The sequence below is a fragment of the Oreochromis niloticus genome, unplaced genomic scaffold (genome assembly GCF_001858045.2).
Source record: "Oreochromis niloticus isolate F11D_XX unplaced genomic scaffold, O_niloticus_UMD_NMBU tig00002041_pilon, whole genome shotgun sequence".
NCBI lineage: Eukaryota > Metazoa > Chordata > Actinopteri > Cichliformes > Cichlidae > Oreochromis > Oreochromis niloticus.
Genome location: NW_020327543.1, coordinates 127,897 through 153,490, shown reverse-complemented (window position 1 = coordinate 153,490; position 25,594 = coordinate 127,897). Strand labels below are relative to the sequence as shown.

General features: G+C 39.3%; 2 protein-coding genes and 2 long non-coding RNA genes across 4 annotated transcripts; 3 read left to right on the top strand and 1 right to left on the bottom strand.

The window, feature by feature from the left end:
- Positions 1–671: 671 nt before the first annotated feature.
- Positions 672–3,652, top strand: LOC102076413 (uncharacterized). The gene is made up of 3 exons (XR_267898.4): positions 672–851; positions 2,874–2,958; positions 3,291–3,652. It is a non-coding gene; the product is annotated as an uncharacterized LOC102076413 (long non-coding RNA).
- A 5,773-nt stretch (positions 3,653–9,425) lies between these two features.
- On the bottom strand, positions 9,426–12,082 carry LOC109201353 (uncharacterized). The gene is made up of 5 exons (XM_019357002.2): positions 11,885–12,082; positions 11,420–11,477; positions 11,027–11,083; positions 10,740–10,947; positions 9,426–10,636 (listed from the first exon to the last, which is right to left on the bottom strand). Exons 1-5 carry the CDS (start codon positions 11,889–11,891, stop codon positions 10,175–10,177), a joined length of 792 nt encoding a protein of 263 aa, XP_019212547.1. The 5' UTR covers positions 11,892–12,082; the 3' UTR covers positions 9,426–10,174.
- A 48-nt stretch (positions 12,083–12,130) lies between these two features.
- Positions 12,131–13,831, top strand: LOC109201355 (coiled-coil domain-containing protein 106). Its single transcript, XM_019357004.2, has 4 exons — positions 12,131–12,293; positions 12,895–13,041; positions 13,155–13,364; positions 13,460–13,831. The coding sequence occupies exons 1-4, from the start codon at positions 12,185–12,187 to the stop codon at positions 13,774–13,776; spliced, it is 783 nt and encodes a 260-aa protein (XP_019212549.1). The 5' UTR covers positions 12,131–12,184; the 3' UTR covers positions 13,777–13,831.
- Positions 13,832–22,857: 9,026 nt separating this feature from the next.
- On the top strand, positions 22,858–23,822 carry LOC112844902 (uncharacterized). Its single transcript, XR_003217664.1, has 2 exons — positions 22,858–23,043; positions 23,282–23,822. It is a non-coding gene; the product is annotated as an uncharacterized LOC112844902 (long non-coding RNA).
- Positions 23,823–25,594: the final 1,772 nt, after the last annotated feature.

The window sequence follows — 25,594 nt, the reverse complement described above, 5'->3', positions numbered from 1 at the left end:
TGTGAGTCCCAGCAGCTCTCAGTTCTTTGAATTAGACTCTGTGTCTCTGAGCTGTGAGGAGGACGACAGCTCTGCTGGATGGACTCTGAGGAGAAACACAAGCACACGACAGAGGGCTCAGTGTGGAGATGGGGGGGGAAAACCAGCTGGTTCTTCCTGTAACATCACTGTTTTCCTGTCAGACAGTGGAGTTTACTGGTGTGAGTCCAGAGAGGGTCCCATCAGTAACATGGTTAACCTGACAGTCACTGGTAAGCTGAGTGTGTGGAGTTAGTGTTGATGAAGCTGTGTGTAAATGGATGAAATGCTGTAGTTTGTCTCTGTGTTGAGGTGGATCAGTGATCCTGCAGAGTCCTGTCCTCCCTGTGATGGAGGGAGATGACGTCACTCTGCTCTGTAAAACAAAGACCACTCCCTCCAACCTCCCAGCTGCTTTCTATAAAGATGGCTCCCTCATCAGGAAGCAGCCTACAGGTCACATGACCATCCAGCATGTTTCCAGGTCTGATGAAGGCCTCTACAAGTGTGACATCAGCGGTCATGGAGAGTCTCCATCCAGCTGGATCACTGTCACAGGTGACACACTCACCTGTCTGTGTTTCTGCAGCTTTCAACATTCACAATGTGACGACAACTTAATGACTGTGTTTGCTTTATTTTAGACAAACACACCACCACACCTCCACCTACATCCACACCTCCACCTACATCCACACATCCATCTACATCCACACCTCCTCCTGGTTCCCCTCTCATACCTGTGTTGTCATCTGTTGGATCAGCCTGTGTTGTGGTTTTACTGGTGTTACTGGCTCTGCTGGTGAGAACATGTGTTCACAGGAAACCTGAAGGTGAGACTCAGACTTCTGGACTTTAAAAAATTATTTCATTTATTTTAAATTGTATTTAGTTTCTATGTACATGTTAACATTTACACACATTTGAAGGTTGAACATTTCAGCTTCACTTAAAGCTGTTTTACATGTTTGTAAAACTTCCACATAAACTTTGATGTCGAGCCTTTTGTTTCAGTAATAATCTACATGTCCTGTTAAAACTTCGTTTCTGATTTGAAACACAAAAATATAACTGACTCATGTTGAGGTTCACAATAGTTTAAACTCCTGTGATTTTTTCTTGGATAACTGAGTCTATAACATGAGCGAGCCCAGTGTCTGCTCCATCAGTGAAAGATGGATGTAGGCACTGTGACACTGCTTTATAATATAATATAATATAATATAATATAATATAATATAATATAATAAACCATCACCAGTAGGTGAAGTGTCTGAGAGACTGTCAGAATAAAAAGAGGTGGCACAACTGTGGATGCAAATAAGGCAAAACACAGAGCCTGTTTCTGTGACATGGGAAACTCAAGAGATATCAACCAAAACACCAGGAACAGAATTGTGGAGCTCCATAAGTGTGGATCAATTTTGAATACAATTTGGTGCCAGTTACAATAAAGAAATACAGATAGTTTCTCTCTTTACTCTTAAAGTTAACAAATATGTTTTTTTATATTTATCAATCTAAAAAAAATAAACATTTAGTCTGATTTGATGTTTTACTATTAAAAAGTGTTTGTGTTTTGATCTGAAGAGTATGTAAATATGTAAATATATGATGTTGGTGTTTGGCTTGATTGTCAACACAAAGAGGGAGAGAGAGGACAGAACAGAGAGGGAACAAGAGCAGGTGAGACACACATGTTAGTCAAATGGTTGTTTACCAAAACTAATCAGAACATGTATCCAGTACTTAGTGTATCTTTTTAGGTTTATTTTTCAAATTCTATATTTATTAAGTTATGCAGGCTTATATGCACAACAAGGCTAAATAGTTATTCTGGTTCAGTCTTGGTTAAGTCCTAAGTAGTCCTGATTTTGAACTGTTGTAGTCCTGTTTTAATTCTGGATCAGTTCTGGGTCTGGTTGAATTGGGGTTCAGTCCTCGTGTCTTGATACAGCCCGACTTTGTTCTGCCTTGCTGCTTAATTAAAAAACTAGTTTAAGATGTCCTGCATATGTGATATATATTTTTTCCGATATTAAGTTGGTTTTTTTTTAGAACAAAAGTCAAAACAGAGCCTAATAAATCTTTCAGTCATTTCTAACCCCCCAATCCCACATGTATATTACCCTTTAGGGCTTTAGTCCCAGGTGTATAAAATGTCTGGCTCCGCCTCTGGTGACATCGTGAAATATTAAACCTTCATCCTGATGATGGACACTCACAGCCCTGCTGTCAGTCACTTTCTCCTGTATTTCATATATTTATTAAACCAACAACTCTCACTGACGTCTCTGCACTGTTTGAAAAACTTTAGTTCATTTATACAAAGTTTTATACTTTCAGCTCTCGCTGAGCCATAAATGACAAAAACAACTCAGATGAGGCCCAGATGTGTGTCGTCTGGTTTTCATACACAAGGTGTTGGAATTTGTTAATATGAGACATAAAAAAGGGTGAACAGAGCAACAATCCTGAACTCTGTGTTTTCACTCTTTAAATATTTCTATTATACTGTTTCTGCAGGTAAAACCACAGCAGCTTCCTTTAGACTGGAGTTAGTGTGAAGCTGATGATGAGCTTCTCACTGCAGTGTGTTCTGGTTTGGTTAATAATCGTCTTCATGCTTTGAGAACATGTTTGCTTTGAGCTCTGTGCTGAGGAGTGTCAGTGTGCACTGGAAGAAGATGCAGCTTTGTGCTCGTCCACCTGCCTTTTTCTCTGAAACTGAACCCAGTTCTTTGTGGTCACTCTGAGTTTCACAGCAGAGAAAAAAAACTGTGAAAAGACGTCTAATAATATCACAGTCCTGTTGCAGTTGTACCTGCAGTAATTTTAATGTGTTTATTTTACAGAGACTGATTCAGCTGTGATCTACTCAGTAGTGAGAACTGAAGACGTCAGTTATGGACAAACAACCATCAGAACAAGGAGGCCCAGGTACAGCTGCTCTTTATGTTTGACTGTGGACAGAGACAAGCTAGCTGCTCACCCTGTTTACAGACATCATGCTAAGCTAAGCTAACCACACCCTGACTCAGAGCTCGAGATGAGACTTTTGGAGGATAAGACACATCAAGCTGCACAGAGCAGGACAGGAAGAGACTTAGAACATTTATAGAAGCTCTGTGATTTGTATCTGAGCTGGTTCCCAGTAAAGTCTGAACTGGGACTGTGTGTGATGCAAAAAGGTGGAGATTGGAGGTCTTGATTGAACTACAAAGCTTGTAATCATGTTTCCTGTTGTTTGAACTGTGTGTGTTTGTGTTCAGACTTTAAACCAGAGCCAGACATCGTCTACTCTTCATTGAAGTAGTCCACCAGTCCAACCACTGACGTCCAGCTGCTGGTCCCTAACTGGTCCCCCCAGTACCTCAGACCAGAGGACATCCACGTGTTCAAGATTTTTATATGTTTTATGTCTTTTTATCACTGAATTAGACTCTGATGACCCAGAAATACTTACTAGAAGTCAGTTCTTGACTTGATGTTTGTTGGCTTTTGTTCCCACAGCAGTTTCTCTGCAGGATTAATAAATGTTTGGTCTCAGATGTTTTCCTCCTGTGGTTCTGTGGGTTTCACAAAGGTTTCAAATAGAAAATTTGACTTGTTCCAGTTTGGTTGTGGTTAATTGAAACGCAACGGTGTTCGCTCAAGAAAACAAAGGTTAAAGACTGAACCACAACCTCAACCTAAAAACAGCCGGAGCATCATTCTTTAAACCACACAGAGAAGCTTCAGTGCAGGATGTTTGTGTTTGAGACTGAAGACTTTTAGCTCTTTTTTTCTTAGTCACCCAGGAAGCAACCAGCAAACACTGACATGGTCAACATTTCAATTTTATTAATTATTACATTTGTTTTATTATTTATTAATTAATTATTTACATTTTTCTTTTAAAAAACAGATATAATTCTTCAGTAGTAGAATATTTGTATGGAGGACATTACAATAATAATACAATACAGCAAATGAAAACCCATCGTCCTCATGAACACAGCATCTAACTGTCCTTAAAAAACTCAATTGACTTTAACTGAACACTGGGGCAGGGCATTATGGCCAACAATATTTATCACAATATATATTTGAAAATTTGCGATAACGATATAACTGATGACATAACTGACACTAGACAAAATACTTTACAACTCCACAACTTTATAAGTGCAACAACAAAAAATCAATGTATTTACACTTAAACAAGCAGCTGTTTTTTATGTGCAAAGTTTAACCAAAAGGCATTTCCAGTGGAAATGGGCCGACATATCCTGAGCATAACCATGTATAATATCCACAAAACTTAAAAATAGGTTATACACACAATACGGTAATATTATGTTGAAGCACAGTGAGTATCACTCCATGAGGCTCCTGACTACGGTTGCCGTAATTCTCCAACAAACCATCAAGTGGTTCGGCTTCATCGTTTTCCAAAGTGTTACAAAAACATTTTTAACAGATTTTTGAGCCCCGTGTACCACATAGAATTGGATCGAGGTCAGTAAGCACAACCAGAATTCATACATAAGGCGCACCGGATTATAAGGCGCACTGTCGATTGTTCAGAAAATCAAAGGGTTTTAAGTTTGCCTTATTTTCCAAAAGACACGGTAATAACGATGACCCACTTGCATGTTCCACCAAAAATAATGCTTTGTTGTGTATCTGACGGACAAAAGCTAAACCAGTTCCACACGACTGAATTTGCACCTTTTTATAAACCAGTTCTGGTTCATCCGTTTCATTCAATGATCGGCTTTCGCCCTACTTATTCTCCGTCGCGCCATGCTTTTTCCGCCATATGTGTATGAAAACAAAGGCACTGCGCATCTATTTATTTATATCGTTATATTTCATTATCTTTTCATTGCTTAACATTATACCGGTATTACCGTGAATGTTATGATATGGCCCAGCCCTACTGGGCACAATGGTTTTCAGTGGGAGATACATTCATCGCTCATCCGTGACACTGAGGAAGTCACTTGGATGAGTGATAAAACAGTTTTCCATGGAGACTGTTAAGACCGATTGTGATAAAAGTCATTGTCATGTTTAAAATTGTAAACCTTGTCATGATTGCACGTTCAGATATTTTCTGTCCCTCCCCTACACATCTAGGATGTTAGGGATGAGTAGAGGTGTCTTTTTCTCCTCTTGTACTTTCCCATTGTATATTTCAGTGTTTTTTTTCTGTAACGCTACCTATTTCACTGCAGGGCATACCTGCATGTGGCGAATAAAGCCTTGATTGATTGATTGCTTGTAATTATTCTAAACTAATAAAAAAAAAATCTTAATCCTTGGAGAAAACATCAACAAATATTACTGCAGCATTAGCAGCAGTTTACATATGATCTGCTCTGCTGTGACCTGAAATGTTCTCTGTGTGTTTTATTGTGCAGACAGTGATCCAGCTGAAGTCTACGCAACAGTGAGAACTGAAGACATCAGTTATGGACCAATCATCATCAAAGACAGGAAGAATAAATCAAAGACTAAAGGTACAGCTGCTCTTCTTTGTCTATATCAAGATTCACTTTTACAGCCAGAAACTGAGGCTTTGCTTTATGTTACAGTATGAACAGTGTGCTATGAAGATAAAAAGGTTTTGGGGATAATAAAAAATCAGACCACAATAAATGATTTCAAAACTCTTCCAATCTTTGATGAAACCTATAACCTGTAAAATTTAAGTGAAAAACGAACAAAACTTTTACAACAAAAAAAAGTTAATAATGTGAATATGATGAAAATGTACAATAAGCAGGTTGCATAAGTGTGTCCACCCTTAAACTAATACTTTGTTGAACCACCTTTTAATTTAATGAGACAATCCAGACCTAAATCCAAATCTGTGGAGTGACCTGAAGACAGCTGTGAACAACAGATGCCCTCATAATCTGACTGTGGGCAAATATTGCAGAGTCAAGATGTGCTGATAGACTTGTGCCCAAGAATACTGTGATTAAAACGTGCTTCAACAAAGTAACTGCGCAACCATCTTTTTCCATAACAGGTTTGTTTGTTTTTCAGGTGAATCGTAGAGGTTAAAGGTCACATTAAAGATATAAAGATATGAAGTTTTGAAATGGTTTAATGCAGTCTTATTTTTAACCTCCTAAGACTTGAAATCTTTCAGTTTCAGTTTTTTTATTTGTCATATGCAAGTTAGCAAAGGGTCAACATTGTAATGAAATGTGTTTGACGAGCAGCAGTCACTCAGCAGCATGGTACAGTAGAAGAAAAAATAATAAAATAAAATAATAAAAAAACAAATAGAAAAATTAGTAAAGAGCAAAATATTAGAGACGTGGTAAAAGAGAAAAGATGACTAAATATATATGTATCTATAAATATAAATATATGTACACTAGTGATTAAATAAGAAAATCCTGAAAAGCAATATGACGTGTGTGTGTGTGGGGGGGGGGGGGGGGGGGGGAGGGGGGGGTGTAGATGGGATATTGCACAGGAATGAGCAGCAGAAAATTACAGCATTGTAATAGATATTGCCCCCCCCCCTCCGTAATTTCATGCATTCTTATCATTGTTACGTCTTGATGCTCAATCATCCAGGAAAGTAAATCTCCAAAAGTTGAATCTGTTCATCTGGATGTAGCGTTTTGTGGGAGAAACGTTTCGTCACTCATCCAAGTGACTTCTTCAGTCTCAGCTGACTGCAGGTTTCCCCAAACCTTATAAACAGTACATTTGCATAATGACTGAAACCAGCCCACTGAAGGAACAATGGGCTGTGAGGTCAGTTCCTTAATCATAATTATGCAAATTCCCATGACCATTGATCAACAACCATGACTAAAACCCACTGATCAAAGAACACTGATCAATGGCCATGAGTACCATTCACAGAGAGTTGGGGAATGGCTGCAATCACAGCATTGTAAGATGGTGAAAGATGTACCCTTAGGCCCCCTCCTCGATTCAGAGATGGTCTTTCCCTCTTCACGTAAATGGCCTCCTTGACTCCGCGCTCAAACCAGCGTTCCTCCCTGTCCAGGATGTGTACATCCTCATCCTTGAAAGAGTGTCCACTGGCCTGTAGGCGTAAATAGACTGCAGAGTCCTGGCCTGATGAGGTTGCTCTTCTGTGTTGTGCCATCCACTTCGCCAGAGGTTGTTTGGTTTCCCCGATGTATAAATCCTGGCAATCCTCCTGGCACTTAACAGCGTACACTATGTTACTCTGTTTGTGTTGGGGGACCCGATCCTTGGGGTGGACCAGTTTTTGGCGCAGCGTGTTTTGGGGTTTATAAGCCACAGAGACCCGGTGTTTAGAAAAAATGCGTCTCAACTGCTCCGATACTCCTGACACATATGGGATCACTACAGGTTTTCGCTTGGGCAGCGGTTGTCCTTCTCTCCTGGATCGGCTGGAGCTTTCTTTAGGTGTCTTTCCAGCTGGGATAACCACATTTACTCAGTGCCTTCTTGATGTGATGTTCTTCTGCCTCCCTGGCCGCTGTGTCAGTGGGGATGGTGTTCGCTCTGTGTTGTAGCTTCCTGATGACACCCAGTTTGTGCTACAGTGGATGATGAGAGTCAAACCTTAAATACTGATCCGTATGTGTAGGTTTACGGTACACGTCAGCCTTTAGATGTCCCCCATTACTGATGGAAATCTCACAGTCTAAGAAGGCTAACCTGCCACTTTTCATATCCTCCCTGGTGAATTTGATGTGTCGGTCCACCGAGTTAATGTGATCCGTGAAATGTAGTACGTCCTGAGATTTGATTTTCACCCAGGCGTCATCCACATATCTGAACCAATGGCTTGGTGGTGTTCCAGGGTAGGATAGCAAAGCCCTCTTTTCCACTTCTTCTATGTACAAATTGGCCACGATGGGTGAAACTGGGGAGCCCATGCAAGGGCGTAGATTTGGTTTTGGCATTGGTGGGGACGGATGATTCAACCACCGAACCCTGCCCCGTTTCTTTTTTTTTTCTTTTTGTCTTTGCTTCTTGATTTTAAAAAAAAGAAAAAAAAAGAAAGAGAAATATACTTGCCACCATATGCTATTCTACATGCTTTTAAACCATTTAAAATTACAATTCATAGTTTTATATGTGAATTATATAATGTTAAATTACTATTAAACAAATGACTAAGTATTTTAGACTTTAGTTTACTTCATATTCCATATAAATCAGGTATCATACAAAAATAAAAATAGCTTTAAATAGAGTCATGACAATAAAAGAATATGACTTTAAGGACTTAACAACATTACTTCAGTTATAGTACACCAACATCTCTTATACATTAGCACTAAGGGAACACTGACTGACCTGGTGGTTTTTGTCCATAAAACTACTCATCTAAGATTACCACAAAGTAAAAGATCTCTCAGCAAAATTATGCAACATTTTAGGCACTATTGTCCCGATCAAATCAGTGAGCTGGGACTTTTTATTCTAAACATGAAATACTGTTACAGCAACACACATGGACTACTGGTGCCCCACACAACAACTCAATGTCCACTATGTGAAGGAGTCTATACTATACTGTCTATACTAAACTGTCCTGGTGGACATGGCAACACTTTTTTCATGGTTACATACAGTTTTAGACTGATGTGGGCCAAAGCACATACTTGCCAACCTTGAGACCTCAGAATTAGGGAGACATTCAAAGGGGTTTTTACAGTGTTTACTTATCGGAAAAAAATAAGTTAAATGTCACCGGCCGGGGGTGTCCAAATTCAGAGGCTGCGTCCACCTGAGGACCCGGCCTTCGCGGTCTAAGTGGGCCGGGTCCTCCGAAAGCCGGGTAGACCGGAAATGAGTGACTGTGAAATTGGGAGGTCTAGCCTTCATAATTACGTCACCTCTGCCGTCTGCTCCTTGCTGTCTAAATAAAATAAAATATAACCGGACGCTTGCGTAGATTCTCGACCATCTCACACTTCTGTTTGAAAACCCCGGAGGAACCCTCCCGAGGGATTAATAAAGTTTTATTTAATCTAATCTAATAACTTTAATCTCAGCCAAACCGATTTACTCACGAACAAATAAAACACTGAAAAAGGCCAAACAATAACATGTTTAAGTTATTTGAAGTTTACACAGCTACATTCTCGCCTGAAAATATGTTAGTTTATTTCGCGACCCAGAAAGAGTAATAAGAGTAATATTAATACTAAGTAGCTCCAGTAGTAGTAGCCATTGTTGGAAACTGTTATTGGCTGGGCCAATCGGTAACACTTTATAATAAGTGCACACTATTAAGCATTAGTTAATCATCTGTTAAGCATTAGTTAATGGTTACTTAATTCTCTCTACAGCATCTACAAAGTATTTCTCATAATCAGTTAATAGTTTACAAGCACTGACTTAAACACTTTATTCACGATTAATAAGCTAATGTACAACACTTTTTATTAATTATGTTTTCATGTTCTAAAACTCATTGATTAATCATTTATAAACACTACTCTGCATCAGTTACAAACCACTCATTTCAGGATGTTCAGTGGTATACAAAATCATTGGTAAAAGGTAAGTAGATGGTTAACATACCCTACATAATACTATAAACTCTACATGTACTACACATAGTAGTTTCATACTAGATGTTTTATAAACACTGAATATCAGGGTTACATCAGTCAGCTGCTATATCTTAACAGATGTCTTACAATACATTTATAACTGTCACTTAAAGGCTGCCAAAGCTGTAACTCACTATCGGCCAACTTCTTTTTCGATAGATTATCTATAAATACTCATAAATACCTTAATAAACTTATTTAGGAAGTTACAAACCATTTGCTACTTGTTAGTAAAGTATCTTGAGTGAGCCCATCTAAAGTGGGGACCATATATACCTTACAACCTATTTATAGATGTGAAAGTTTTTAAAGTACATTGTAACAAAAAATAAATGACAACACACTGGGTAGATCCAGAACGCACTGTATTTTTAAGATGCCAATCACAAAAACATGAGAACAATGCTTACAGATTGGACACACAAATATAAAAAGTATCATAAACTATCAGCCAATATTTGAGGTAATACAGAACACAGCTGGATGCAAACTATATGACCTGTAGCTCTTTACATAAAGTTTTCAAATAACATTTTCAAAAAGAAAAAAAAAAGCAGTAGCAACATTAACTTTTAGAATTATCTGTATTTTTTAGAAATGTCATATATCAGTCTCCCCAATGTACCATTTGTGTGCTTTTTTGCGAGCCACTCGTTCCACTCAATAACTGTAAGGTGTTCTGACAGTAGTCTATCATTTCTGTTACCCCTGAGTCTCCAGATTTGCTCCTTGTAAGACCTCCAGGCTCTCTCCAGATGTTGGGTATGGGCACCTGTACGAGGGTCAACATACCACCTGCTGTGGTTAACAGTATGGTGTTCATACCCTAAATTTGGGAGTACACGATAGGCCCGCCATTCATCACTTATCACTGAGGAACCAATCCGGACATGAAGGGTAATCACAGGAACAAGATGTCTTCGAGATCTTTTCTCCACAAGTCGCAAGATAGGCCTCGTTTTCCCTCGACGTTTTATGCCCAGCATTCCAAAGACCCACTTTCTTCTTTTCCATCCCCCAGCCATTCTTCCTCTCCCATACTGATGCAGTAACAAAAAAATGAAAAAAAAAATGACTAAATGATACTATGAAAGGTTGATAAATACATAGATGTAATATTAAATTACAGTCACAAAAACTTACCTTTCGTTTGTGACGAAAGTGACTCTCATCAATCACAACAAACTCCCTTCGGCCACCAATCTGCTGACCTGTACGACGTCTCAATCTTTGAACTGCAGCCACACATACCCTCCTTATTTTTTTGGACATTTTACTAAGTGTTGTTGTGCTGCCTGCAATGGTGTCATCTATCATGTCGATTTGACGTAATCGCAGATCCTGAGAAAATCTTGAGAGAAAAAAAACCATCCTTACAAAGAGTAATTTAAACCTATTTCGTTATTTTTTTCTGTAGTGTTTAAGCTCACCTGTAGATAAATTGCATCCAGCGTTGAAGTGAGACTTTAGAACGGCTGAAAAGTGACTTGTGTCTAAGGGGCGATCGTGGCTCAAGAGTTGGGAGTTCGCCTTGTAATTGGAAGGTTACCGGTTCGAGCCCCGGCTCGGACAGTCTCGGTCGTTGTGTCCTTGGGCAAGACACTTCACCTGTTGCCTACTGGTGGTGGTCAGAGGGCCCGGTGGCGCCAGTGTCCGGCAGCCTCGCCTCTGTCAGTGCGCCCCAGGGTGGCTGTGGCTACAACGTAGCTTGCCATCACCAGTGTATGAATGTGTGTGTGAATGGGTGAATGACTGGATATGTAAAGTGCTTTGGGGTCCTTAGGGACCATAAAAGCGCTATATAAATACAGGCCATTTACCATTTGTGTCTGACGGAGGTTTGTTTGACGTGTTCCACCATGTGCTGCTCCACGACAGATCCTATTTTCAAAATAGTAACATGAAATATGTATGTTTAATTATATGCAATAAGTATTTATTTAAACTAAACTTAATGTGCACTTGCAGACAAATTTTGTCATTCTTTGTTTTGTTTAATTGTAGCCTTCAATTTACCATTGTGTCTTTTTATCAAATAAGAAAAATGTGATAAAAGGGACTCTGTGTAGTTGTAATGTTAATGACAAGTCTTTAAGGTGATAATCTAACTGACTTCACTTGCTTTAATTTGCCAGACCACGCGCTTTAAATGAAACCACTGTTAGCTCCGTTTTAAGGAGAATTTTGGTGTGAAAACAAATAATACTAATAAATTTTACAGTAAGTGTGTCACTTCGTATGAGGTTGAGTCTAAAAACATAATATGAAAATTAATATAGATATCTTACCAAGCATATTGGTCTCCGTTGTTCACCCTTTTCTTCAGTTCCATTTTCTGCTGGCAGACTTTGCATTTTATTTTTCTTTTAAGTAGCTTTTTCCTCTGAAGATATTTTATAAGCTTCAGTGGGCCTCTTTTCGAAATCTCCTCGTTAATTAGTTTTTTCAGTCGTGTGAGATTTCCCATTTTTTAGCCAGTTTGTTGTTAAGCCAACAGAGGAAGCCACGCTTTTGCTGCTTCCTGCATGACCAATAGGAGACCGCGATGCTGTGACCTCTCACCTGTAGGTCATAATCAAGTTGGAGTAATGGCTTCCTCTGTGAACACGACAAGCCTCGAGCGATCTACCGGCATGCGAACCCGGGCAAAAAGGGGGAATAATAACGTGGACAAGATGGATGTTCGTGTTACCAGTGGTGAGTATTTTTTTTTTTACCTCATTGTATTACCGTATTTCATTGTAAACACCCACCGTCTATTAGCAGGTAGCTTTTCGTTAGCTGCTATTAGGCGATTAGCTTAGCTTAGCTTTTAGCTACATTTCAAATTTAGAAATCGGCAAAAACACAGTTCAATTTATTTTATTAGTTGTTTCTTGTGGCTCAAGAATTAAATGAGGATTATCGCCTTTGGTGTTACTCTGGGCTGTAACTTAAAAGTGTGCTTTCTCTAATTTAGTTTGTCAGGCCTTCTCCAGCTGTTTTGCTGCATTTCTATGCAATATAAATTCACAATAAATGCTCTACATTGTACAATCTAATGCACTATGTTTGAAATACATTAATATATAATTATAGTCAAATTGGCCAGTTTCTAAATACGTAACTCATTATATTTTGTAATATTGCCAGTGTAGGCTATTTATCAATCACTGTAATGCTTTTACTGTTATTTAAATTCTACAAAGTGTACATCATCATCATTATTATTATTATTATTATTATTATTATTATTATTGTATTTGTTTTATTAATTTTATTTATAGCCAAGTCTCATTTTGTTTTTAATTTTCTCTAGGTGTGACTGTTGCCCCACCTGCACAGCTGGCAGACAGAAGAAAATCACAAGAGTTGGAGATCTGTAAGATGAGGCTAGAGTGGCAAAAGGATAAGATTGATGAGCTCACCAAAGAAAGAGACTATCTAAAGGAGCAATTAGCAGCATGTAAGTCCACTCTTAAAAACATTACATAGCTTGTCACATACTTGCTCTGCTTGAGCACTTACGCAAGCATTCTGTTGAGTAATTTTGTGTTGTCTTTTTAACTGTTTTACTAGCTCTCTCAAAGGAACCCACAAGTTCTGTCCAGGATTCCAGTGAGGTATTCAGCATATCTTCACCGTCCTCTGATGGGTCTTTTGATGAGAGTTCTGACTCCTCCATGAGCACAACTTCATCAGATGAAGACAGGAAGAAGAAGAAGAAGAAGGGCAAAGCAAAAAAGCACAAGAAGTCAAAGAAACATGACCAAAAACAAAGAACAAGAGGTAAAGTGATTAACTCAACAGTTTGATTTTGCATGCGGTGTGTTACGTTACTACACTGTTACATTACATTAATGATTATGTTCTCTCAATTGCAGTCCAGAATCCTAAGCAAGTGGTCACCCGGTATAACAAGATTTTGAGGCTGTTCAAAAGAGGAGGCACCATGTCTGCTGCCTTTAAACGTCTGGGAGTGGACCGGAACACGATTGTGGCAACTGCTCCAATTGCTGAGCTATTCATTGTTGCACCTGAGAGGTATAAGGAATTAGAAAAAAACAAGCAGGGACAGAAACTTTCATTGTTTGCTACACAGTGTGCTGCAGCAATCAGTGCAGATCCAGAAACAGAGGAAAAATTCAAAGCGTATAAGTCTTCAGGGAAGTTGCTTCCTCTTAAAACAAAGAAAGATTAGATCTTTGTTTTTTTTACATGGTGAAATGTGGTGAGAGTCCACCATTGTTAACAGCTTAAAAAAATACAAGTTATGTATTCTGGTTGATTGGTCAATTGTTTGTTTAAAAAGATGACACTTTTGATTTTTTGGTTTGTATGTTTTTTATTATTATTTTACTTTTATACATTCTGTAGTTTTATTTTAATGATCACACATGTGATACACTTAATGTAAAGAGCTACAGGTCATATAGTTTGCATCCAGCCGTGTTCTGTATTACCTCAAATATTGGCTGATAGTTTATGATACTTTTTATATTTGTGTGTCCAATCTGTAAGCATTGTTCTCATGTTTTTGTGATTGGCATCTTAAAAATACAGTGCGTTCTGGATCTACCCAGTGTGTTGTCATTTATTTTTTGTTACAATGTACTTTAAAAACTTTCACATCTATAAATAGGTTGTAAGGTATATATGGTCCCCACTTTAGATGGGCTCACTCAAGATACTTTACTAACAAGTAGCAAATGGTTTGTAACTTCCTAAATAAGTTTATTAAGGTATTTATGAGTATTTATAGATAATCTATCGAAAAAGAAGTTGGCCGATAGTGAGTTACAGCTTTGGCAGCCTTTAAGTGACAGTTATAAATGTATTGTAAGACATCTGTTAAGATATAGCAGCTGACTGATGTAACCCTGATATTCAGTGTTTATAAAACATCTAGTATGAAACTACTATGTGTAGTACATGTAGAGTTTATAGTATTATGTAGGGTATGTTAACCATTTACTTACCTTTTACCAATGATTTTGTATACCACTGAACATCCTGAAATGAGTGGTTTGTAACTGATGCAGAGTAGTGTTTATAAATGATTAATCAATGAGTTTTAGAACATGAAAACATAATTAATAAAAAGTGTTGTACATTAGCTTATTAATCATGAATAAAGTGTTTAAGTCAGTGCTTGTAAACTATTAACTGATTATGAGAAATACTTTGTAGATGCTGTAGAGAGAATTAAGTAACCATTAACTAATGCTTAACAGATGATTAACTAATGCTTAATAGTGTGCACTTATTATAAAGTGTTACCGGCCAATCTAGGATATGGTTTTTCAATTTTGTTGTCCAGGTGGAAAATCGGGAGAAATTGGGGAGAATGGTGGTTCCGGGAGATTTTCGGGAGGGGCACTGAAATTCGGGATTCTCCCGGAAAAATCGGGATTGTTGGCATGTATGGCCTGGTATTGCCTGTAACGTTATTAAGACGGACACATTTTATGAGTGAACTTGACTTTAAGTGACTTACAGGTTTCTTTGAAAAATACTTTCCTATATCCAGGTTCTTCCTTTTTGCTGCCATCCTCCTCTCCTCCTTGTAGGTCCTCACAGTGCAGGATTGCCGCTGCTAAAACTAAACAGAGCTCCCTGAAAGGCACAGCCAATCACATTGGCCATATTTGTCACATGAGGTAGGACTCCAGTAGAGAACGTAATTTAACTCTTTCTGCACCGCTGGGCGAATGAGACGTTGACAGATCTTTTTTTTTTCTTTCTATCGGGTTTGTATTTCTTTACTCGAAGAGATCAAATTATTGGTGGGGACAATTCAATAATCGCTGGATATTGGTGGGGACATGTCCCTTCTGTCCATGCCAAATCGACGCCCTTGAGCCCATGGCACACCCATGTTTCTGCCTGTAGAACTGACCCTTGTATGTGAAGTAGGTGGAATGAAGACACAGTTCCAAAAGCAAACACACTTGGTCGATGCTGAGAGTGGTCCTGTTGCTGAGGTTGGTGTCGTCCTGTAATCTCTTACGGACTACCTCCAACACTTCCGTGACTGGGATGCAAGTGAAGAGAGATGTAACGTCGTGCAAGACCATGGTTTCATCTGCCTCCATAATGACATCTCTCACCTTCTCAACAAAATCCAGGGTGTTCTGGATGTGGTGTTCAGAGCTGCCCACCAGCAGGTTGAGTATCGAAGCCAGAAACTTGGAGATGTTATAGGTGACAGAGTTGATCATGCAATCGGTCTTAAAGGTGCACCCTGTTTGTGTATTTTTGGTAAACCATACAGACTTGGTGTAGACTCCCCTGGGTACAGCCTGTGGTATGAGGTCCGGTCGATAGCCTTGTCTTGTTCCAACAGCTTCAGACAGTCTATCACCCTCTTCCTGGCCGCACAGCCCATAGTTCCTTCAGTGGGCTGGTTTCAGTCGTTATGCAAATGTACTGTTTATAAGATTTGGGGAAACCTGCAGTCAGCTGAGACTGAAGAAGTCACTTGGATGAGTGACGAAACGTTTCTCCCACAAAACGCTACGTCCAGATGAACAGATTCAACTTTTGGAGATTATCATTGTTACGTTATGCATTCAGTTCTTTATTACTATTTCTGACACATACTGTGCTCACTGGCAATCCAGCTAGGATATTCTGGTCAATGATGATTCCCACGGGTGGTGCTCACGCAGGCACTGAATCGGGCAGCTGGGGTCCTGTGTGTTCTACTGCACAGATAGCCTGCAGAGTGCAGCTACGCTGAACTGAAGTGCTTGTGTTTTGTATTTGCAGGTGAGCACAAGTAATGTGTTGATAAACAGAATGATGGTGATGTATGAGAAATGTATTAGAGTAAGGTACTGTCATTAATGGAACACAACGCTAATGTTGGAGTTTTTTGATTTACATGATGTACCTGAACTGGTGTTAAACGGGACGTCACATCACAAATGATTAATAAGGGGATCGAGAGGGTAGTCTCCATGCGCAACAATACCAGTTGGAGGAGCATGCGAGTGTGCAGAATATTGTAATATGAACATTGGTAGGAAAATACCAATGTATTTGCAGTTGCAAATGAGCAAGTAAAGAGAACGATTCTGAACTCATGCATGCCTGAAAGTGTCATTTGTCCAAGTGTGCAACAATTGCACTTTTTAAATATAAATATCAATAACAATAAAGTGGAATGACCAGTGCAGATTAAACAGAGTACTTGTGAAGCTGCAAGGTAGCTTCTGAGTGCGTCCTGTGGACTGTTGTGTGTGTTTAAGTGTTGTGGTTGAGGTGTCATATGGCTTGGTGGTAAAAACTGTTTTTAAGTCTTGTAGTCCGAGCAGACAGACTCCTGTAACGTCTGCCAGATGGTAACAAGGAGAAGAGCTGATGTGCTGGGTGGCTGTGGTCCTTGATGATGCTGTGTGCTTTATGGAGGCATCGCTGGAGATAAATGTCCTGAATGGCAGGAAGCCTCGTGCCAGTGATGTGCTCTGCTGCCTTCACCACCCTCTGTAGTGATTTACAGCTGCTGGCAGAGCAGCTTCCGTACCAAACTGTAATGCAGCTCGTCAGCAAGCTCTCGATTGCACACCTGTAGAAATTTGAGATGATGCTGGCGTTCATGCCAAACTTCCTCAGCCTCCTCAGGAAGTAAAGCCGCTGGCGAGCTTTCCTGATAGCAGTGTCTGTGTGAAGGGTCCAGGAGAAGTCCTCGGTGATGGTGACTCCAAGGAACTTGAAGCTGCTGACCCTTTCGACCTTGACACAGTTGATGTGGATGGGCTGGTGTTCCCTGACTGGTCGTTTCCGGTAGTCCACTATCATTTCTCTGGTTTTGCTGATGTTGAGAGTCAGGTTATTTTCCAGGTACCACTCGTACAGTGCCATCACCTCCTCTCTATAGGCCGTCTCATCATTGCCTGTGATGAGGCCTATGATGGTTGTGTCATCCGCAAACTTGATGATGATGTTGGACTCGTGTTTAGCAACACAGTCGTGTGTGAACAGGGAATATAGGAGGGGGCTAAGCACACAACCCTGTGGCGTACCTGTGTTTAGGATGAGTGATGAGGAGGTGTGCTTACCAACTTTCACCACCGGGGGCCTGTTTGTGAGGAAGTTTAGAATCCATCTGCAGATCGGTGTTCCCAGCCCAAGGTCGACGAGCTTCGTGGCAAGTTTTGAGGGGATGATGGTGCCGAGCTGTAGTCGATGAAGAGCATCCTTGCATATGTATTCCCTTTTTCCAGGTGAGTGAGGGTGGTGTGCGTTGCCAGGGCGATGGCATCCTCTGTGGCTCTGTTTGTCCGATAGGCAAACTGAAGAGGGTCCAGTGTGTCAGGGAGGGAGGAGCAGATGTGACCTTTGACCAGCCGCTCCAGGCGCTTCATGATGACGGATGTCAGTGCAACAGGACGGTAGTCATTCAGACAGGAGACCACTGATTTTTTGGGAACGGGAATGATGGTGGATGCTTTGAGGGACGTGGGGACCACTGACTGCCTGAGGGAGAGGTTGAAGATGTTGGTGAACACCTCTCCCAGCTCGTCTGCCCACACCGTGGGATGCCGTCCGGTCGTGGAGCTTTGTGAGGATTGACCTTTTTGAAGGTCCATCTCACAGCTTCTGTTTTCAGAGTTAAAGTTGCAGCCTCACTGTCCTCCTGAGGGTAGAGGATCTGCTCTCTGTTGTCTGCGTCAAAATGAGCATAGAAGTTGTTAAGCTCGTCTGCGAGAGATGCAGTGGGCCGAACGCTGACAGTGTTGTCCTTGTTGTAGTCAGTGATGCAGCGTAGTCTAGGGGTGGGTTTTTATAATCGATTTATTGATTAAAATCGATTCTGGCTTGGATAACGTAAAATCCATTCATTAAAATCCTGAATTGAGTTTTTAATGTGAATTTATTTTGCCCGAAATGCCAGAATCTCAGGTGAAATCGCACAAAATTTCAACAACCACCAAACAGCTAAGACAGTAAATGAGAGCAGGAACACGGATTCTGCACAAAGACTTAAACACACAGCAGATCAGAATCAGTGAGATGTCGCCTTTCTAACGTTCGGGGCTGAAAGCCGACAGCTCGCTGATTCTGATCTGTCGGCGGGTCGGCGCTTTGTGTTCACGCCCTTTATGCGCTGATTCTAAAGCTGTTAGTTTGATCTCTGTCCAAACAATATTGACCGAACCAGCAGCAAAAGAAGATCGAAACTACGCTTCACATAAACATCGTCATGAATTCACTCTGATTGTTACTGTTTTGCATTTATTTATTTATTTTCTAAAACAGCTCTGTGAGGAAAATGGTGCAGTTTTTTCAGTCATAAATTGATGCATATTTGTCTTTGTGGCAGCTTTATGGAGTCAAAAAATTATTACAGCGTGTTCACATCTGAAAAACATATGAGCAGTATTCTTTGTTATAATTAATATTATTATTTTTTGCATGTAAAACCACAGCAGATAGATCCTGTTGTTGACTGCAGTCAGTCTGACATAGGTGAGATTTCTCACTATGGTTCTGGTTTGGCTAATAATAGTGTTCATATTGTTAGAGCATGTTTGCTTCGTGCTCTGTGGTGAAAGGTGTCAAGCCTGTTTTAACTGAAGGTGGGAGCTTTGTGGTCGTCCACATCTTTTACTCAGAAACTCCCCCAGTTCTTTTTTTATGCAGGCGCTGTTTCACTTCTAAGGTGTTAAGATGAGGGAAAAAAACTGTGAAAAGCTGCTGCAGTTTATAAAATGTATCAGCAAATGTCTTTGCAATGCTGCATAAAAAAACTAATTAAATATTTTTCCATTGCTGCCGGGCCATCTCAACACATCATAACTTCTCCTTCATTTTATCTTCAAATTGGTTCTTATCATCAAAATGAATCAGGAACTGAAGTTTGGGACAGATAAATCAAAAAATGTCAGAGTCTATGAAAAAAATGGAGCTGTCCTGTAAAGTAAAATATCTATGCACACACTAATAAAAACAACAGTTTCATCATCATCATCATCATCATCATTTATTTATATAGTACTTTAAAAACACACATGATGACCAAAGTGCTGAACAATAGAAACATAATAGATACTATAAGAATAATAAATACGATAAAATAAAGCGAAAACAATAAAATATAAGTAAACACAAGTCAGTCAACCACTGAGTCAAAAGCCAGTAAATAAAAATGCATTTTCAATCTGGATTTAAAAACCATCACTGATTTCGATTGCCTAATGTGAAGAGGAAGATTATTCCAAAGCTTAGGAGCCACAATAGAGAATGCTCGGTCTCCTCTCAGTTTTAACCGTGATTTGGGGACTGAGTTTTGTTTACCTTCCCCCCCCCAGTACAGCTGCTCAGCTGACTGGAGCGAATGAGTGGGGACATAGGGCTTCAGCAAATCAGACATATATGCAGATGCCAGACCATTTAAAGATTTAAAAACCAATAAAAGAAGAAAAGGTTTGCTTTGTGATGAAATGATCCTGTGGTGTAAATACTGCTGCAGTTGTACCTGCAGTGTGTTTTATTGTGTTTTATTGTGCAGACAGTGATCCAGCTTACAGTTTACAGCCGTCATGCTAAACTAACATGATGTTTGTCTTATGCTAGCTTAACTTAGCATAATCAAAGAAATACAAGACAAACTCAGAGTCAGGAAAAACTAGTGAGGCAAAATACTGAAAATCATTAAAAAAATAAAATAAAATGATAATTAATAGAAGCTAATAGCATAATTAAAGGAGGCAGACTGCTCTCAATTCTGTTTCACAGACACAAAGTCCCAAACACTTACCAAACATTCTATCTGCAAGAAAACATTTGGGTTACATACGTGAACAAAATTTTTTTACCCTTCGGTTAATGAAAGAAAAACTCACAGTGGACACAGAAATAACTTTAATCTGACAAAAGTAAAATTCAAGTGAAAATAAATTCTTTAAATGTTTATTTAGAGAAGCCAGGCAAAAATTTACCTTCATACTATTTGTCTGATTGTCTGTTTACAACCTAAAACACAGACGCTAGGATAGATTATGTGATATACTTTTCTTTCTGACTGACATCTTATATATATATATATATATCTATATATATATAGATATAGATATACACATAAAAGTCACTTATTGATAAATAGCTGGATAAGAAGAAGAGTGTGTGCAAAAAGGGTGTAGCTGTTGCAGTAAACAGTGTGTTAGATGGATGAGTTGTACAAGGAGATGGCCACAGGCTGGAATGATTTCCTGTGTCGTTCAGTCGTGCTTTTCGGTACTCTCAGTGTCTCACCGAACGCGCTCCTGTGACTGACCAGCATGTCATGGAGTGGGTGGGAGGTGTTATCCAACATTGTCTTTATCTTGGACAGCATCCGCCTCTCTGACACCACCTTGAGGGAGTCCAGCTCCATCCCCACAACACTACTGGCCTTACGGATCAGTTTATCGAGTCTGTTGGCATCTGCGACCCTCAGCCTGCTCCCCCAGCATGCAACAGCATAGAGGATCGCACTGGAAACAACAGACTCATAGAAAATCCTGAGCATTTTCTGGCAGATGATGAAGGACTAATGGCTACACTCAGACTACAGGAGATAACAAGAGGCTCTACTAAAACTCTGATGTTTTCTCATGTGTTTATTTATTATCTTTACCCACATGATTGGAGCAGAACTGGAAATCTTTGGCTTCTATAACCTGTAAAAATTCAGATTTTAAGATGTTTTCATGCAGTGTGTGATTTTGTGATACTTTATGGCGTCATTGTGACGTCCTGAAAAAATAAATTGTGTGTTGTTCAGCTCTCTTCGTGTCCTTTCAGATATTATTCTCCACATGGTTTCTTTACATTATTGTTCAGGCTCAACTGTGACCTTTGACCCAAACAACGAAGGTCAAGGTCAAATGCTTAGGCAAAACACATGAAAGTGTTTGTGTGTTTGTTGTCACACAGCAGCAGCCATCAGTGACACCAGCACACAAAATAAAGTACATGATCTATGACACAGTGATGCTATTAAACAACAACACAAAGGGTCCAGATGAGCAAACAGTCACTGCTCAGTGTGACCAGGATAGTTTATTTCACTTTATTAAAAGCATTAAAAGAACCTGATCTAGCACTTTTTTACCAGAGCACTTGAAGCATACATTTGCACATGAAGAACATTTGCACACAAGAAGTTTAATTATTTATTCAATATTGTGTATTTTAAAAATCATTTGATAGCCTTTATTCCAGGTCCTGCACAGCTGCTCTTCATCGAGGAACGTGGTGGTTGTCTGTTAGGAGGAAGGAAAGGTGATTGAGATAAAAGTAAGGTTTTACCAGTAAGGAGAAGTGGTGCAAATAAGTGACTGTAAGATATGATTACTCACCTTTATTTCCTGTGTTCTCACCAAGGTGTTTGGGCAAATGTTTCCCCGGGGGTCCAGACACCATTTAAAGGGTTTTTATAATAAGGGGTTTGGTGTAAGGTTAGAGTGTAAAATATTTATTAAGATGAAAATATGAAATGTATTTATATATTTATTTATTCAAATTGATGTGTTGTATACTGTGGTGGAAGGTTGGGATTTAATAAACTACCTGTGAGTGGAATAATGGTTTAGCCTGTGACAGCTGAAAGTGTTTAAGGCTGCCAGTTGTCAGTGGAGGGAGTGAAATGTTTGTAAGGAGAGCTGTATTGCAAATAAATAGTTTTTGTTCCACTGCACTTGCCTTGGTCCATCTCACTGTGATTCCAGCCAATAAGGGTCGCCCTGTGACACTATTCATGGAAACTCAAACAATCTCAGAATTCAGTGTTCACTGATGTATTTCAAGAAGTTAACATGCTGATTAAATGTAAAAAAATCTAACTCAGAAGTCAAAGGAAATGAAGAACATATTGAATATAAATATTTATGGCCCCATGATGGTACAGTCCACTCAGCACTTCCTGTATTCAGGCGTGCTGCAGTCTGAGGTCACTCTCCTGCTTGCTCATTGCCACAGACAACTTAAACACATCAGCAAGAGAAAAATCAGCGAATGCAATAAAAGATGAAGTCAGTGAACTGTGTTTATGAACAAGAAAGAACTGACTTAAGGCAAAACCTTCAGAAATGTGTCCATAACGAGCTTCCAGTTAGCAGATGGCAGACATGGGGGTGAAGCTCTGCAGCTCAATTTGACTGTTTGATGCTAAACACTCAGTACTAAGGTAAAAAAAAAGTAAAATAAAACAAGCTCCAAACAAGAAGATAGTTGTAGAGTAGAGCTGAACTGGGAAATAATCATGTATTCGTTGACCAGGATGGGCGACATCTTGATGACCAGCACCCATCTTTTAAGAACCGGGTGGATCTGCAGGACAGACAGATGAAGGATGGAGACGTGTCTCTGATTCTGAAGGATGTGACGATTAATGATGCTGGAACATACGAGTGTGGTGCCCAGAGAGAGGGAGACAGTATGAAGCGCATCAACATCATCTACCTTCATGTTGTTCCTCCAGGTGAGTGAGTAGAGTTGAGTGTGTGTGTGATCAGAGGTGAAGCTGCTTCCTGGTTGTTGATGTTTGTTTCTAAAGATGTTGTTGATGAGACTTTGTAGAAAGCAGCTGGTCTGAGTGATGTGATCAGAGTGCAGTAGATAATGTCTGACAGCAGTTTGAAGAGGAAATGGATTCTGTTCTGTTCTTCACTCATCACCTACCTGACAGCTGACACCTCACACCTGTTTCTCACCTGCAGGTCAGACAGGAGGACCTGTTGGACTGATCGTTGGTCTGTTAGTTTCTGCTGTGTTTCTTGTTGCTGTTGTTGGTTTCCTGATCTATAGAAGCTGTAATCTGAATCCTGCTGATCCACATGTAGCAGAGCATCTTCAGCCTGAATGTGAGTCAGATGAACAAACACAAAGATAAATAAATGATGGTGAACATCCAGCAGACGGCTGTAGAAAGCTGGATGTTCAGAGTCTGATGTTATTTCTCTGATGATCATCATGTTCAGACTCAGACCAACAGTGTGTGTCTGTGCTGTCTGTCAGTGACTCTGAACTACAGTTTATTCATCTTCAGGCTGTTCATGAGATTTACTGACACAAAGTCAAACTGTGTTACAAACACACATGAATTTCTGAGCTCTGATCTCAGAGTCAGTGAGTGTTTTTGTGTTGGAGCTTCAGCTGTTTGTAAGAACTTGTTCTGTGAGAGATGAACAACACAGACCTGAGATCAGCTGTTACACACACTGAATGAAGTGACAACACAAACGCTGTGTGATGATCTGAGTGTAGATGAAGGTCTGTGGATTCTAGACGATCAGTAATCTGCCTGATTGTGTTCAGGATCATTGATCAGTTACAAATGAATGAGCTGTGACTCAGTTTGGATGTAGAAATGTTGTCTCAGTCAAACTGAGCTCTTTCATGTTTCTATGAACTTTGTGTGTGTTGAATGCAGCAGGAAGAAAAACAAAGTGTGTGTAACAACCCTCTCTGTAACTGATGCTGCTTATTTTACACTCAGCAGGTTTCATCATCTTTTCATTAAATACAGCTGAGAGTGTTTTACAGTCACAGTGTTATGATTGTTATGAAGCTACAGATTTATGGAGCTGCACACTCAGAGATTTCTGTCTGATCCTGATACTCTGAAACTTTTATTGAACTTTTGTTACAGAACAAACATGAATAATGTTCAGCTTCATATTTACATGTGTTCAGCATACGTTACCATGGTGATTTAACCAGGTTTGTGAGAGAGACGACTCTGTTTGCCCGACACAGCTCACTAACACATCACTCTGGCTTCATATTTAAATTCTTCTGGTATGAAACATCAACATGTTAACAAACTATAAGCAGGAAGTGCTGAGTGTGGCTGACAGATTGTTTAATTACATAATTACTGACTTTCAGCTTTACCTTTAATATCATGAAGGCAGGTTTGACATTTAGATTCTTTTATTCATTCAAACACAAATATGTTCACATTTTTTATAAGAATCAAAGTGTCAGATCAGAAAATCTGCACAGTAAAGTAAATCTTGTAGTTTCTGACACTTTGCATGTTTAGCATGAGGCTAAAATTCCCCCTCAGTGGGTCACTGGTGACCTGCTGGATGTTCAGAGGTTCATTAAATCCAACATGACTGAAAACTCAAATGTCAAAGGAAATAAACAAAATATTTAAAGTCAATCATTCTGATCATAATTGTACTTTGACCTTTAACCTCTCTGCTCTGTGTTGTTTCCTCTTTCAGACCTGAAAACCGTCCCAGTCTGGACAAAATGTCGAGCTCCAAACAGAAAGTCAGAGAAAATGACAGCTTCATCAAACTGATTATTGATCCAGAGATAGTCAGATAGAGATAGTTTGAGTTGATCCAACTTAGACTGAGACATTTCTCTCAGTCTGATCCTGACACTCTGACGCTTTCCAACGTCGTCTACTTAACTTCTGCTGCAGGGAAATTTTTTAAAATGTAAATTTGTAAATATGGCAAATTTCCCTTTTGTGTTTTTGTGATGTCTAGTTTTTTGTATAAAATATATATAAAATATAACAAATGGTGTTAATGTAGAGATTCAAGGGATTGAAAGGTGTAATAATTTTCAGTTTCAATTCAGTTATGATTAATAAATCAGGAAAAAGGTTAAACTTTTTTACATTGGTCGTGTGTGTGTAATACTTTAATAATACTTAAAAGAAAAATCCTGTTTAAGAGGCGTAAACTTGATAGTGTGGATGAAATGTTGGATAATACTGATGGATTTTGCATGCATGTGTATTTAATGGTAATCATTATTCTGTATTCACTGAGATATTTGAATGCTAATCAATAAAATCAAATAAATCAAATCAAAAAATCACCCTGAAAGCTAACACGCTGTTAATTTTTACAGAAAGTCAAATAAATGTATGTGCCATGTAGTCATTAAAGAGTGAACATGACAAACTGAACAAGTACATGTAAATAATAATAGCAGAACACATTGAACACATTCAGACCAGCTCTATGAGCTGAAATTGTGGTCATTAATATTTTGCGTAGTTGTGA